The following is a 12,930-nucleotide window of genomic DNA, read 5'->3' as shown; positions in this document are numbered from 1 at the left end:
GGAAGGAAGGAGGCAGGAATGGAAGGATGGAGGGAGAGAGAGAAAAGCGATGGAGAGAAGAAGGGAGGAGGGAGAACGAGGGAAAAGAGGGAGAAAGGAAGGGAGGGAGGGAGCCAAGGGGAGGAGTGAGAAGGTGTAGTGGGCGTGGCCAGGGGAGGCCCCGCCCCTCCGGGCTATAAAAGCGCGGCACCCTGCCGGAGCCCGGGAGTAAGGCGCAGGAGGAGTAAGGCGCGTGCGCAGTGGGGGCGCTGCTGCTGCTGCTGCTGCTGCTGCATTCTGGGTAAGGCCGGAAGGGGCAGGGAGGGGGGCGCGCGCGCGGGACTCGAGGGAGGGAGGGAGGGAGGGGGGGGGGCGGTTGCCATGGCAGCGTGGAGGGAGGCAGGCGTGGGCCGCTTCCTGTGTCCCGGGCCCTCTCCGCCTCCCTCCCTCCCTTCCTGCGTGGGCCTCGGGCGGCAGAGGCGGTGGAGACGGCAGTGGCAGTGGCGGTGGCAGTGGCGCCGGGGAGTCTGGTGAGTCAGGGCTGAGTCACTTCCCTCCCTCCCTCTCTCTCTCCCCGGAAGGCCGGGGCAGCCAGCTTGGGTGGGGGACAGGCGGAAGTGACGTCAGGGCCCCACACACCGGGGGAGCCCAGGGGAGAGGAGGGGGGCGGTTGCCTGGCAACCCGGGGCCGGACACTTCCTCTGGCCCTCTCTTCCGGGAAGAAGGCTCTCCCCCGCCATCCCTCCCTCCCTCCCTCTCTCCCCATTCTCCACTCCTCGGGATGAAGGTGAGTTCTGGCTGTCTGGCCATCTGCCGGGGGTGCTTCGAATGCCGCCTTCCTTCCTTCCTGCTCCTTGTGCTGGGTGAGGGGGATGGCCCAGGAGGCGCCTCTTCCCACTCTTCTGGGATTCCAGGGCTCTACAGCCGTGCTTCTCACCCTGTGTGGCTCCCCAGGTGTGTTTGGCCTACAACTCCCAGGAATCCCAGCCAGTTGACCATCTGTCAGGATTTCTGGGAGTGGAAGGCCAAAAACATCTGGGGACCCACACAGGGTGAGAAGCACTGCTCTACAGGAAAGAGAGGAGAGTCCGTCTGGACACGAGGAAGGACCTCCTGCCTGGGAGAGCTGTTCACCAGTGGAACTCTCTGCCTTCCCCGGAGGGAGTGTGCTGGTGGGAGGGAGGCTCCTTCTTGGGCATCTTTGGAACAGCAGGGCTCTGCAGGCCCAAGATGGAGCCTGGTGCCTGTCTCTCACCCCCGCCTCCTCTCTCTCTTTCCTCCTTCTGTGCTGCCAGGAGGAGTGCTGCCTCTGAGCGCGTCAAGAGCGCCACCGCCGGGCCAGCCATGTCGGCCACGCTGGAGGGCGCCTTCCTGCCCAGCCCCACCAGCCTCCAGGCCCCCCGATGCGGAGGAAGAAGAAGGAGAAGGTCAGTCCGGCCAGACAAGAGGGCTTTTGCCAATCCCCAATCCTCCTCTAACTCAGTGTGTGTCGTGGTCAGTGTGTACATTGGAGGGAGAGAGAGGCAGATCAATGGATAGGAAGAGAAATCAATGGATAATAATAATAATAATAATCTTTATTTGTACCCCGCTACCACCATCTCCCCAAAGGACTTGGTGCGGCTTACATGAGGCCGAGCCCAAACACAACAATACAAGCAATTAAAATTGAGAACATAGACAATAACATACAACATTATCAATAAGACAACATACAATTAAAACTGTGGGAAGGCCAAAGGTAAAATTAAAATTGGAAATAGCGCTGAAGCATGGACGAAAAGGTGACCGTGGCGTTTGTGGAAGACATACGAGCAGACCTAAAAGTGTAAAGTGCTTGGAGGACACAGTGCTGTGGGGTCATTATTATTCCGGGAAGGCACACTGGGACAGCCACGTCTTCCAGCTCCTCCTGAAGACTGCCAGGGTTGGGGCCTGCCTGGTGTCCTTAGGGAGGGAGTTCCAGGTATATGGATAGATAGATATGAATTTTGTTGTTGTGTCAGGAGCGACTTATGAAACTGCAAGTCGCTTCTGGTGTGAGAGAATTGGCCGTCTGCAAGGACGTTACCCAGAGGCAGTTCCTCAAGTTACTCCTGACGCAAAAAAAAAGTATTGTTTTATTATGCATTTTAACTGTACCTTCAACTTGCTTCTGATGAGACAATACTATTATTATTATTATTATGTACTCTTGTATTATTGTTATAATATTACTTTGTACTAGCTGTACCCGCCACGCGTTGCTGTGGCCAACCTTCCCTCCCTCTTCCTCTCCTCCTTTCTTTCTCCCCTTCCTTCCCTTTTTTCTTTCATTTTCTCCTTCCTTTCTTCTTTCCCCTTCCCTCCCTTTTTCCCTCTTCCTTCCTCTCCTTCCTTCCCTTCTTTCTTTCATTCTCTCCTTCCTTCCCTCCTTCTCTTCCCTTCCTTCCCCCTTTTCTCTCCCTCCCTCTTTCTCTCCTCCTTCCTTCCCTTTTTTCTTTCATTCTCTCCTTTCTTCCTTCTCTTCCCTTCTCTTCCTTTCCTTCTCCCCTTTTCTCTCCCTCCCTCCCTCTTCCTCTCCTCCTTTCCTTCCTTCCCTTTTTTCTTTCATTTTCTCCTTCCTTTCTTCTTTTCCCTTCCCTCCCTTTTTCCCTCTTCCTTCCTCTCCTTCCTTCCCTTCTTTCTTTCATTCTCTCCTTCCTTCCCTCCTTCTCTTCCCTTCCTTCCCCCTTTTCTCTCCCTCCCTCTTTCTCTCCTCCTTCCTTCCCTTTTTTCTTTCATTCTCTCCTTTCTTCCTTCTCTTCCCTTCTCTTCCTTTCCTTCTCCCCTTTTCTCTCCCTCCCTCCCTCTTCCTCTCCTCCTTTCCTTCCTTCCCTTTTTTCTTTCATTCTCTCCTTCCTTCCCTCCTTCTCTTCCCTCCCTTCCCCCCTTTTATCTCCCCCCCTCCCTCTTTCTCTCCTCCTTTCTTTCTCCCCTTTTGATGTGTTATCCTCCTTGTGGGAGGCTCCACTCATGTCCCCGTATGAGGAGCTGGAGCTGGTATAGAGGGAGCTCCTCCGTGCTCTCCCTGGATTTAAACCTGTGACCTGTCATCTATAGAAATAGACTAGCGGCCCCCTGCCAGGCGTTGCTGTGGCCCAGTCTGGTGATCTGGAAAATAAAGTAATGAGAAAATGTTGATTTCTAATATCTATCATGTTTTTCTGCTTGTGAGTAAACAGTACTTCTTGCTGTGTCTTTGTCAGTGTGGATGTGGAGAGTGTCTGGTTTGCCCACCCTGGAACATGCAACATATCATTGTCCTTCTTTCAAATCTTTGAGACTGCATCTGTCATACACATATATGTGTGTGAATGGCTGGATGGCCCTTTGTCAGGAGGGCTTGGATTATGTTTTCTTGCCCTGGTGAAGGGAGTTGGACCGGGTGGCCTTCAGGCAGCATTTCTCAACCTGGGAAGTCAAGACCCGGGGGGGGGGGGGGGAGAGGGGTCACCAGGGGGGTGTCAGAAAGGTCACCAAAACCCACCAGAAAACACAGTATTTTCTGTTAGTCATGAGGGTTCTGTGTGGGAAGTTTGGCCCAGTTCTGTCGTTGGTGAGGTTCAGAACGCTCCTTGATTGTAGGTAAACTATAAATCCCAATAACTACAACTCCCAAATGGGTCTGTGTTTATGGGTCAAGTTTGGTCCAGATCCATCATTCTTTGAGTCCACAGTACTCACTGGATGGAGGTGAACTACAACTCCCAAACTCAAGGTCAGTGCCCACCAAACCTTTCTAATGAGTTCTAGTGTTGGTCATGGGAGTCCTGTGTGCCAAGTTTGGTTCAATTCCATTGTTGGTGGAGTTCGGCATGCTCTTTGATTGTAGGTGAACTATAAATCCCAGCAACTACAACTCCCAAGTGACAAAATCATCAATTTTTGAGTTATGGTCACTCCTTGTGTTGTGAGACGTTTTGTTGCCAAATTTTGGTGTGATTTCGTTCATCGGTTCTTTTGTTTTTAGGGTTCTCATATCTATCTATCTATATATATATAGAAAGAAAAATGATGATAAAACATCAAAACATCCGGGCAACGTCCTTGCAGACGGCCAATTCTCTCACACTAGAAGCGACTTGCAGTTTCTCAAGTCACTCCTGACACACACAAAAATCTATAGAAATAAAAATGTAATGTTTGTTTGTGGGATTAACATAACTCAAAAACCACTGGACAAATTGACACGAAATTCGGACACAATGCACGTATCAGGCCCGTGAGTGACTGTCACTCATGAAAACACTGAAAAACACATGCAAAACGACTCCCACGGCAAAGAAACCCACAATACCATACCCACACTCCCTTCCGGACTACAGCTCCCAGCATCCCCTAGGCCAGGCCCTTCAGGAGAGGAAGAGGAGGAGGAGGATCCAAATGCGCTGCTTCCAAGATGGGAGCTCTCTTCTCTTTGGATTTCTTTGAGAGCATCCCCATCCCTGCATATTTCCAATTCCTTTTCCTGGACTGCAACTCCCAGCAATCCTCCAGATAGAGAGATTGAATGGAGACAGGGAGGGAGGGAGGGAGGGAGGGGGCGGACACATGGGCTGGTCCATGAGGTCACGAAGAGTCGGAAGTGACTGAATGAATAAACAACAACAAAAGGTAGGAAGGTAGACAGATTGATCCAGAGGACTGCTGGGAGTTGCAATCCAAGATTGGTAGAGAAGGAAGAAAGGAGGGAAAGAAAAGGGAAAGAAAAGGAAGGAAGGAGAGAAAGAGGGAGGGAAGGTTGGCCAGGTGGAATAATGTCCAGGGTGGAAGGAAGAAAGAGCCCTTGTCTGTTTGGTGCTAAATCTGTAAATTACGACATAACTTCACCATGCATGGAACTGTTTTTTCTGTTGATTTATTGTAAAACATGATGTTTTGGTGCTTAATTGGTGAAATCATGACGTAATTTGACGTTTCATAGGCATTTCTTTAATCCCTCCTTATTATCCAACATTTTCGCTTCTCCAACGTCCTCCCGGCCTGTTTATGTTGGATAAGCGAGACTCAGCGGTGTGTCCATTTCAGTTCTCTCAGTTGGACTCCGCCTCTTTGGCGAGGGAGGGGCTTCAGAGGCAGGCCCCCATGTTTGTTACTAGCCGTCCCCTGCCAGGCGTTGCTGTGGCCCAGCCTGGTGATCTGGAAAATGAAGTCATGAGAAAGTGTTGCTTTCTTTTATATATATATATATATATATATATATATATATATATATATATATATATATATATATATTCTTTCTGCTTGTGGGTAAACAGTATTTCTTGCTGTTTCTTTAGTCAGTGTTGATGTGGAGAGTGTCTGGTTTGCCCACTCTGGAACAGGCAACACATAATTGTCCTTCTTTAGGGGCCCCTTTCAAATCTAGGATATTATACCTGTGTGTGTGTGAATCATATCTATCTATCTCTCTCTATGGCTGGATGGCTCTTCGTCAGGAGGACTTTGATTACTTTTTCTTGCCCTGGTGAAGGGAGTTGGACTGGATGGCCTTCAGTATTTTCTGCTGGTCATGGGGGTTCTGTGTGGGGAGTTTGCCCCAATTCTGTTGTTGGTGGGATTCAGAATGTTCTTTGATTATAGGTGAACTATAAATCCCAGTAACTACAACTCCCAAATGTCAAGGTCTATTTCCTCCAAACTCCACCAGTGTTCACATTTGGGCATATTGAATATTTCTGCCAAGTTTGGTCCAGATCCATCATTGTCTGAGTCCACAGTGGTCTCTGGATGTAGGTGAACTACAACTCCCAAACTCAAGGTCAATGCCCACCAAACCCTTCTAGTGTTTACTGTTGGTCATGGGAGTCCTGTGTGCCACGTTTGGTTCAATTCCATCATTGGTGGAGTTCAGAATGCTCTGTGATTGTAGGTGAACTATAAATCCCAGAAACTACAACTCCCAAATGACAAAATCAACTTTGAGTGAAGGACATACCTTGGGTTGTTAGGTGTCTTATGTCCAAATCTGGTGTCAATTCATCCAGTGGTTTTTGCGTTCTGTTAATCCCACAAACGAACATGACGTTTATATTTATATAGATCTCGTTTCCCTCAGACCTCAGTGGAGGTGGAGTCGTGCATCATCATCATCATCATCATCATCATCACTTTATTTCTTAATTAGTCGCTCTCCACCAAAGTGCTCCGAGCGACTTACAATATAAAATAGCTTATACACATTAGTAGAAAAGTGTGCCTTTGCGGACTACAACTGTATAGTTTGGACTACAGCAGAGTCTCGCTTATTCAACATAAACAGGCCAGCAAAATGTCGGATAAGAGAAAATATCAGAGAATACGGAGTCTCCTGCTGTTCCTTATCCAACGTGGTGCTAGAGAACTAGAACACTAACAGCAAGGACTCAAAAGGGTTAAGGAGGCATTTCCCAACCAGGGGGTCATCAAAGACCATCAGAAAACACAGCCAAGTTTTCACTAGCTTCCTAAAGGTCAGGAGGGAGGGGCAGATCTAGTTTCATTTGGGAGGGAGCCACCACAGAAAAGGCCCTGTCTCTCGTTCTCATCAGATGCACCTGCGAAGGTGGCGGGACCGAGAGCAAGGCCTCTCCACACAATCTTAATACTTTGGATGGTTCATAGGGGAGAATAAGTTCGGACAGGTAAACTGGGCCGGAAATGTAGAGGTTGTAGGTTAAAACCAGCACTTTGAATTGTGCTCAGAAGCTAATTGGCAGCCAGTGGAGCTGGCGCAACAGAGGAGTTGTACGCTCCCTGTACTTACTTACTTACTTAGGCGATCCCTCGTTGGCCGAGGAGGATAGTCTTCCAGGATCAGTATTCTTGTGGATCCGTAGGTGGCTGTGGAGCCCTCTTCTTGACCTGCATCTTCTCCCATAGTAAGGAGGGCATTGGTTTCCAGACGGAAGGCGGTCTCGTCGGGGTTGGCTTGACGCGCCTTCCTCTTGGCACGTTTCTCTCTTTTCCCCTCCATTCGTGCCTCTTCAAATTCTGCAGCACTGCTGGTCACAGCTGACCTCCAGCTGGAGCGCTCAAGGGCCAGGGCTTCCCAGTTCTCCGTGTCTATGCCGGAGTTTTTAAGGTGGGCTTTGAGCCCGTCTTTCAATCTCTTTTCCTGTCCTCCAACATTCCGTTTTCTGTTCTTGAGTTCGGAGTAGAGCAACTGCTTTGGGAGACAGTGGTCTTTGGGCATCCGGACTACGTGGCCGGTCCAGCGGAGTTGATGTTGGAGGACCATCGCTTCAATGCTGGTGGTCTTTGCTTCTTCCAGCACGCTGACGTTTTCCTGCCTGTCTTCCCAAGAGATTTGCAGGATTTTCCGGAGGCAGCACTGATGGAATCGTTCCAGGAGTTGCATGTGACGTCTGTAGACAGTCCACGTTTCACAGGCGTAGAGCAGGGTTGGGAGGGCAATAGCTTTATAGACAAGCCCCTTGGTCTCCCTACGGATGTCCTGGTTCTCAAACACTCTCTGCTTCATTCGGAAAAATGCTGCACTCGCAGAGCTCAGGCGGTGTTGTATTTCAGTGTCAGTGTTGACATCTGTAGACAGTCCACGTTTCACAGGCATAAAGCAGGGCTGGGAGGGGAATAGCTTGTTGTATTTTGGAGAGGTGGCTGCCAAGGGAGCGGAAATGGTCCACATTTTCTAACATTACACCATTAAGCTGTATCTCTGGCATTGGAGAGGGGTTGGCTGGTGACTTTAGCTGGAACAGCACTTTGGTTTTCTCAGTGTTCAATGGCAGGCCGAGCTTCTCGTATGCTTCTGCGAAGGTGTTTAGAGTGGCTTGTAGGTCTTCTTCTGAATGTGCACAGACGACATTGTCATCAGCATACTGGAGTTCTATAACAGACGCTCCCTGTACCCGCTCCCGTTAGTAGCCTGCTGCCGAGCGTTGGACTAACTGCAGCTTCCAGGCAGTCTTCAAAGGCAACCCCACGTAGAGAGCGTTGCAGTAGTCTATACAGGATGTAACTAGACCGTGGACCACCGTGGCCAGATCAGACTTCCCAAGGTAGAGGCTCAGCTGGCGCACAAGCTTTAACTGTGCAAAAGCTCTCCCGGCCACCGCCGAGACCTGGTGTTCCAGGCTCAGCGATGAGTCCAGGGTCACTCCCAGGCTGCGAACCTGTGCCTTCAGGGGGAGTGGGACCCCATCTAACACAGGCTGTGACCCTATGCCCTGACCAGGAGTGCCTCTGTCTTGTTTGTTTTTGTCCCCTGAGTGCATGTTCTAAACGAGCTTTTCAAGGGAAGGAGATGGGCAACATTAACTTCAAAGACACAACCGTCCTCTCCTCACCCAATGTATTTTTGTAGTGGCAAGTCTTTATCCTTTGCAGTTTGAAGACATGGTTCTTCAGTTTAGCAGCTGAGCTCCCTGTGTGCCATTACATTTACGCTTATGAACGTCACTTGTTCAAAGAGTTGACTTCTAGCAAGGTGGTGACTTTATTGACTCGTGGTCATTGGTCAATGGAGATTCACATTTGCCAAGCGGATGAGACATTATTTTTACTTTTTCAACAAGGTTGTGGTGCACTTATTGCCAATAAGTTATGGAATTTCCAATCGGAGTTCCCTTCTCCTTTGTAACTTTTAATGCTTTGTCGGAATGTTTTAGGTTTGGTTGATGTCTTACTAGCTTGGGCACCTGGCGGTCTCCGGGTTATTTGAAAAAGGCATTGTTTTGGGGTGTTAGGTATTATCATTTAGTCAATTAGTAACATTATTGATTAGATACGTGCCAAATGTGGACCAGATCCATCAGGCCAGCAGTTCTCAGCCTTTCTAACACCGTGACCCCTAAATAGGCTTCCTCGTGTTGTGGGGACCCCCAACCATAACATTATTTTCGTTGCTCCTTTATAACTGTAATTTTGCTACTGTAATAAATAAATACAGTAATAAATAAACAAAGGGTCAGGTTTCAGGAGGTGGCGGTTGGGATGCCCCGCTGTGTGATTGAGCCCCCAAAGTGGACAGGTCCCCCCCTTGACCAGTGCCCCTCTCTTTCCCCGCAGCCCTTTCTTCGGAGTGGATCCCGGGAGCCCCTCAGTCGAGCGTGGCCTCACGGAGAACGGAGGTGAGTGTCCCCGCTTCTGGCCGGGATATTTTGGGGGCGGCTTGGCTTTAGGGGTGAGAGGAGCCGGTCAAGTGTTGGGTCGGAAGTGCCGCTCGCCCGCTCTTAACGTGTCCCTCCCTCCGTGTTAGGCCCCCGTCCTTGTGGAGGAAGATCGCCCGGGGAGGAGGACGTTCCCGCGTGGCCCCTTTCTGCCCTGGGGCCCCGGAGCGAGGGCCCCGAAGACTCCCTTGCCGCCCTCCTCCTGGGCTTTGGGCGGCTCTCGGCTTCGGGCGGGGCTGAACGGAGCGCCCGCCCGCTCCCCCCGCTGCCACCGGCTGAGGACGACCACAACGCGGAGGAGGAGGAGGAGGCCGACCGAGAGGTGGAGTTCCTGACGAGTTCGGACACCCAGCGCCTCCTGGGGGGCGCCCCCCCGGCCCTCCTCCGGCCCACCTCGCAGGGGCAGCAGCAGCAGCAGTGGCGTGGCTTCCGGGACTGTGGGCAGGTCAACCACGCCTATTTTGAGGCTGCGAAGGAGGAGGAGGAGGAGGCAGCGAAGGCGCCGCCCCCGCTGCACCGGAGGCTGCGTCGCTCGCACTCGGGCCCCGCCGGCTCCTTCCACAAGCCGACCGTCGCCGTCCGGGCCTCGGGCCCCTTCCGCCGGGCCTCCCCCGCTTCCGACGATGACGAGGGGGATTCCAGGCCGGTGGTGCCCCCGCGGGTCCCCATCCCGGCCCGGGCGCTGAAGCCGGACCGGCGCCGCTGGTCGGCCGAGGTGGCCTCGGGGGCCTACAGCGACGAGGACCGGCCCCCCAAGGTGCCTCCCCGGGAGCCCCTCTTGCCGCCGCCCCCCTCGGCGCTGCCGCCCCCCCTGCGGACCCCCAGCCCCAAGAGCCTGCCCTGCTACCTGCACGGGGTCATGCCCCCCACGCAGAGCTTTGCCCCGGACCCCAAGTACGTCAGCAGCAAGGCCCTCCTCCTGCAGCGGCAGCGGAGCGAGGGGGCCTCTCCGCGGGGGGGCCTTGCGCCCTGCATCCTGCCCATCATGGAGAACGGGCGCAAGGCCAGCTCCACCCACTACTACCTGCTGCCCGAGAGGCCCCCCTACCTGGACAGGTACGAACGCTTCTTCCAAGACGCCCGGGCTGCGGAGGAAGCGGACGCCATCGCCGCAGGAAGAGGGGGGCCCTCGGAAGCCGGGTTTGGGGACCCCGCCAAGCGCAGGCACTTTCCGTGCGTGGTTGCCCCCTGAGGACGACACGGGGAGGCGGTGGCCGGGTGAGGGTTCAAGGGCCTCCCCACACATCTGGGGCCTGCTTTGGGGAAGCAGCGGGGCGTCAAAGGGGGGCACAGGCGCCTCCGCATTGGGCTTCGGAGCCAGACTGGAGAGCGGCAAATACGTCAGTCATTCCACGTCCGAGAGTAATTAATATATAGAGAGATGCCTCTGCGCATGCATGTGATGTATCTATAATTGTACAGAGACACATTGGCAGCCATGTTCAAAATTAACTGGGTATTTTTATTACAAAAGTGTGAGTCAAGCACTGAGAGAGTGAGTAGGCCGAAGCCTGTTAGAGTCAGTGGGTTACGGCTAGTTTCGTCCTGAGGAGAGTGAGTAGGCCGAAGCCTATTAAAGTCAGTGGGCCAAAGCTAACGTCACCCTGAGGAGAGTGGGTAGGTCAAAGCCTGTTAGAATCAGTGGGCCAAAGCTAATGTCGTCCTAAAGAGAGTGAGTAGGCCGAAGCCGGTGTCATCCTGAGGAGAGTGAGTAGGCCGGAGCTAACATCGCCCTGAGGAGAGTGAGTAGGCCGAAGCCTGTTAGAGTCAGTGGGTTACAGCTAGTGTCGTCCTGAGGAGAGTGGGTAGGTCAAAAGCCTGTTAGAATAAGTGGGCCGAAGCTAATGTCGTCCTAAGGAGAGTGAGTAGGCCGAAGCCGTCAAAGTCAGTGAGCCGAAGCTAATGTCATCCTGAGGAGATTGAGTAGGCCGAAGCCTGTTAAAGTCAATGGGCCATTGCTAGTGTTGTCCTGAGGAGGGCAAGTAGGCCGAAGCCTGTTTAGAGTCAGTGAGCCGAAGCTAATGTCATCCTGAGGAGAGCAAGTAGGCCGGTCTGTCAGGAGTCAGTGGGCCAAAGCTAATGTCGTCCTAAGGAGAGTGAGTAGGCCAAAGCCTGTTTAGAGTCAGTGGGCCAAAGCTAATGTCATCCTGAGGAGAGTGAGTAGGCCAAAGCCTGTTTAGAGTCAGTGGGCCAAAGCTAATGTCGTCCTAAGGAGAGTGAGTAGGCCAAAGCCTGTTTAGAGTCAGTGGGCCAAAGCTAATGTCGTCCTAAGGAGAGTGAGTAGGCCAAAGCCTGTTTAGAGTCAGCAGGCCAAAGCTAATGTCATCCTGAGGAGAGTGAGGTAAACCTCTGTGTGAGAGAAGCCTTGTGTGTGAAGCTCCAGTGTGTAAATTACATCTGAGAATAATTAATATATAGAGAGATGCCTCTGCACATGCATGTAATAGATCTATAATTGTACAGAGAAACGTCGTGTCATTCGGGGCCTCTGTGAGCATGGCCACCCTTCCCTGCCCACCAAAGCAATGGGGAACCGGTGCCTCCTCGTGCCTTGAAGGGCCGGCAGAGAGGGACGCCAACCACCCACCCTCCCGTGGGACCAGTCTCCCTTTCCCAGAAGGGACGGGACCAAAGGGGGGCACAGGGGGTGGGTGCACTCCTCCTGCTCCGCGGCCCGCCTGGCGCCGTCCATACCTGCCCTCCCACCTCTTCTCCCCCCCCCTTGAGCCGCAATGCAGGCACCATTACACGTCCTGGGAGGGAGTGGGTTGGGGGGCAAAACTACATGAAGGTCTGTGAATGAGCGTGCCGAGGGAGGTGCGCCCGGCATTCAGTATTGAGCAAGAAGCAGCCCGAGAGGTTCGCTTTGGTATCGTGGTGTCTTGCCATTATCTTGGATTCAATAAAGGTCTTATTTATGGTAGAGCACGGCCCTTGGCGTCTCCTTTGCCACTTCTCCTCTCTCCCCAAACCAGGTTACGGTCAGTGAGGTTACGGACCTTCTGACCTGGTTCCTGCAGTGATCTCAGGAAGTGAGTGAGGGTACTTCATGTCCCATCATCCATGGTCCATCCTCCTCCAAACCGTGCCAGGATATAGAGTGGGTCATGGGGGCTCTGTGAGCTAAGTCTGGTCTTGATCCGTCATTGGTGAGAGTCACAATGGGTTCAGGAAGTGAGTGAAGATACTGTACGTTCCATCATCCATTGTCCATCCTCCTCCAAACCGCACCAGGATGTAGAGTGGGTGATGGGGGCTCTGTGTGCAAAGTTTGGTCCTGATCCGTCATTGGGGAGAGTTACAATGGGTTCAGGAAGTGAGTGAAGATACTGCAAGTCCCATCATCTGTGGTCTATCCTTCTCCAAACCGCACCAGGATGTAGAGTGGGTGATGGGGGCTCTGTGTGCCAAGTTTGGTCCTGATCTGTCATTGGTGAGAGTCACAATGGGCTCAGGAAGTGAGTGAAGGTACTGTGAGTCCCATTATCCATTGCCCATCCTCTTCCAAACCGCACCAGGATGTAGAGTGGGCGATGGGGGCTCTGTGTGCCAAGTCTGGTCCTGGTCTGCCATTGATGGGGGTTGTAGTGGTCTCAGGAAGTGAGTGAAGGTACTTCAGCTCCCATCATCCATTGTCCGTCCTCCCCAAACCGCACCAGGATGTAAAGTGGGTCATATTGTGGGGGGGGGGGGGGTGTCTGTATGCCAAGTTTGGTCCAGGTCTGTAGGAGCCGAATTGGGTGAATGTACCGCACACCCCGTCACCCCCCACTCCAAGTCAAGTGAGTCCTGTGGGTTGTGTGTGCCAAGTCCTTCTCGG

At 52.6% G+C, this 12,930-nt stretch overlaps 1 protein-coding gene across 4 annotated transcripts; it reads left to right on the top strand.

Moving 5' to 3' along the window:
* The first annotated feature begins 203 nt into the window (after positions 1-203).
* ERRFI1 (ERBB receptor feedback inhibitor 1) lies at positions 204-12,033 on the top strand. Of its 4 annotated transcripts, none has more exons than XM_067472892.1 (4): positions 204-280; positions 1,275-1,406; positions 9,010-9,071; positions 9,200-12,033. In XM_067472892.1, the coding sequence occupies exons 2-4, from the start codon at positions 1,324-1,326 to the stop codon at positions 10,300-10,302; spliced, it is 1,248 nt and encodes a 415-aa protein (XP_067328993.1). In that variant the 5' UTR covers positions 204-280; positions 1,275-1,323; the 3' UTR covers positions 10,303-12,033. The 4 variants fall into 4 exon arrangements, 3 of the variants coding, with proteins under 3 accessions (XP_067328993.1, XP_060615065.2, XP_067328992.1); XM_060759082.2 differs by lacking the exon at positions 204-280 and adding an exon at positions 622-766; XR_010910425.1 differs by lacking the exon at positions 204-280 and having other exon boundaries at positions 814-1,406; positions 9,200-11,394; positions 11,427-12,033.
* The last annotated feature ends 897 nt before the right edge of the window (positions 12,034-12,930 follow it).

This window comes from Anolis sagrei, chromosome 13, assembly GCF_037176765.1.
Source record: "Anolis sagrei isolate rAnoSag1 chromosome 13, rAnoSag1.mat, whole genome shotgun sequence".
Lineage (NCBI taxonomy): Eukaryota > Metazoa > Chordata > Lepidosauria > Squamata > Dactyloidae > Anolis > Anolis sagrei.
The sequence above is the reverse complement of the archived record's forward strand: the minus strand, read 5'-3'. Positions and strand labels throughout refer to the sequence as shown.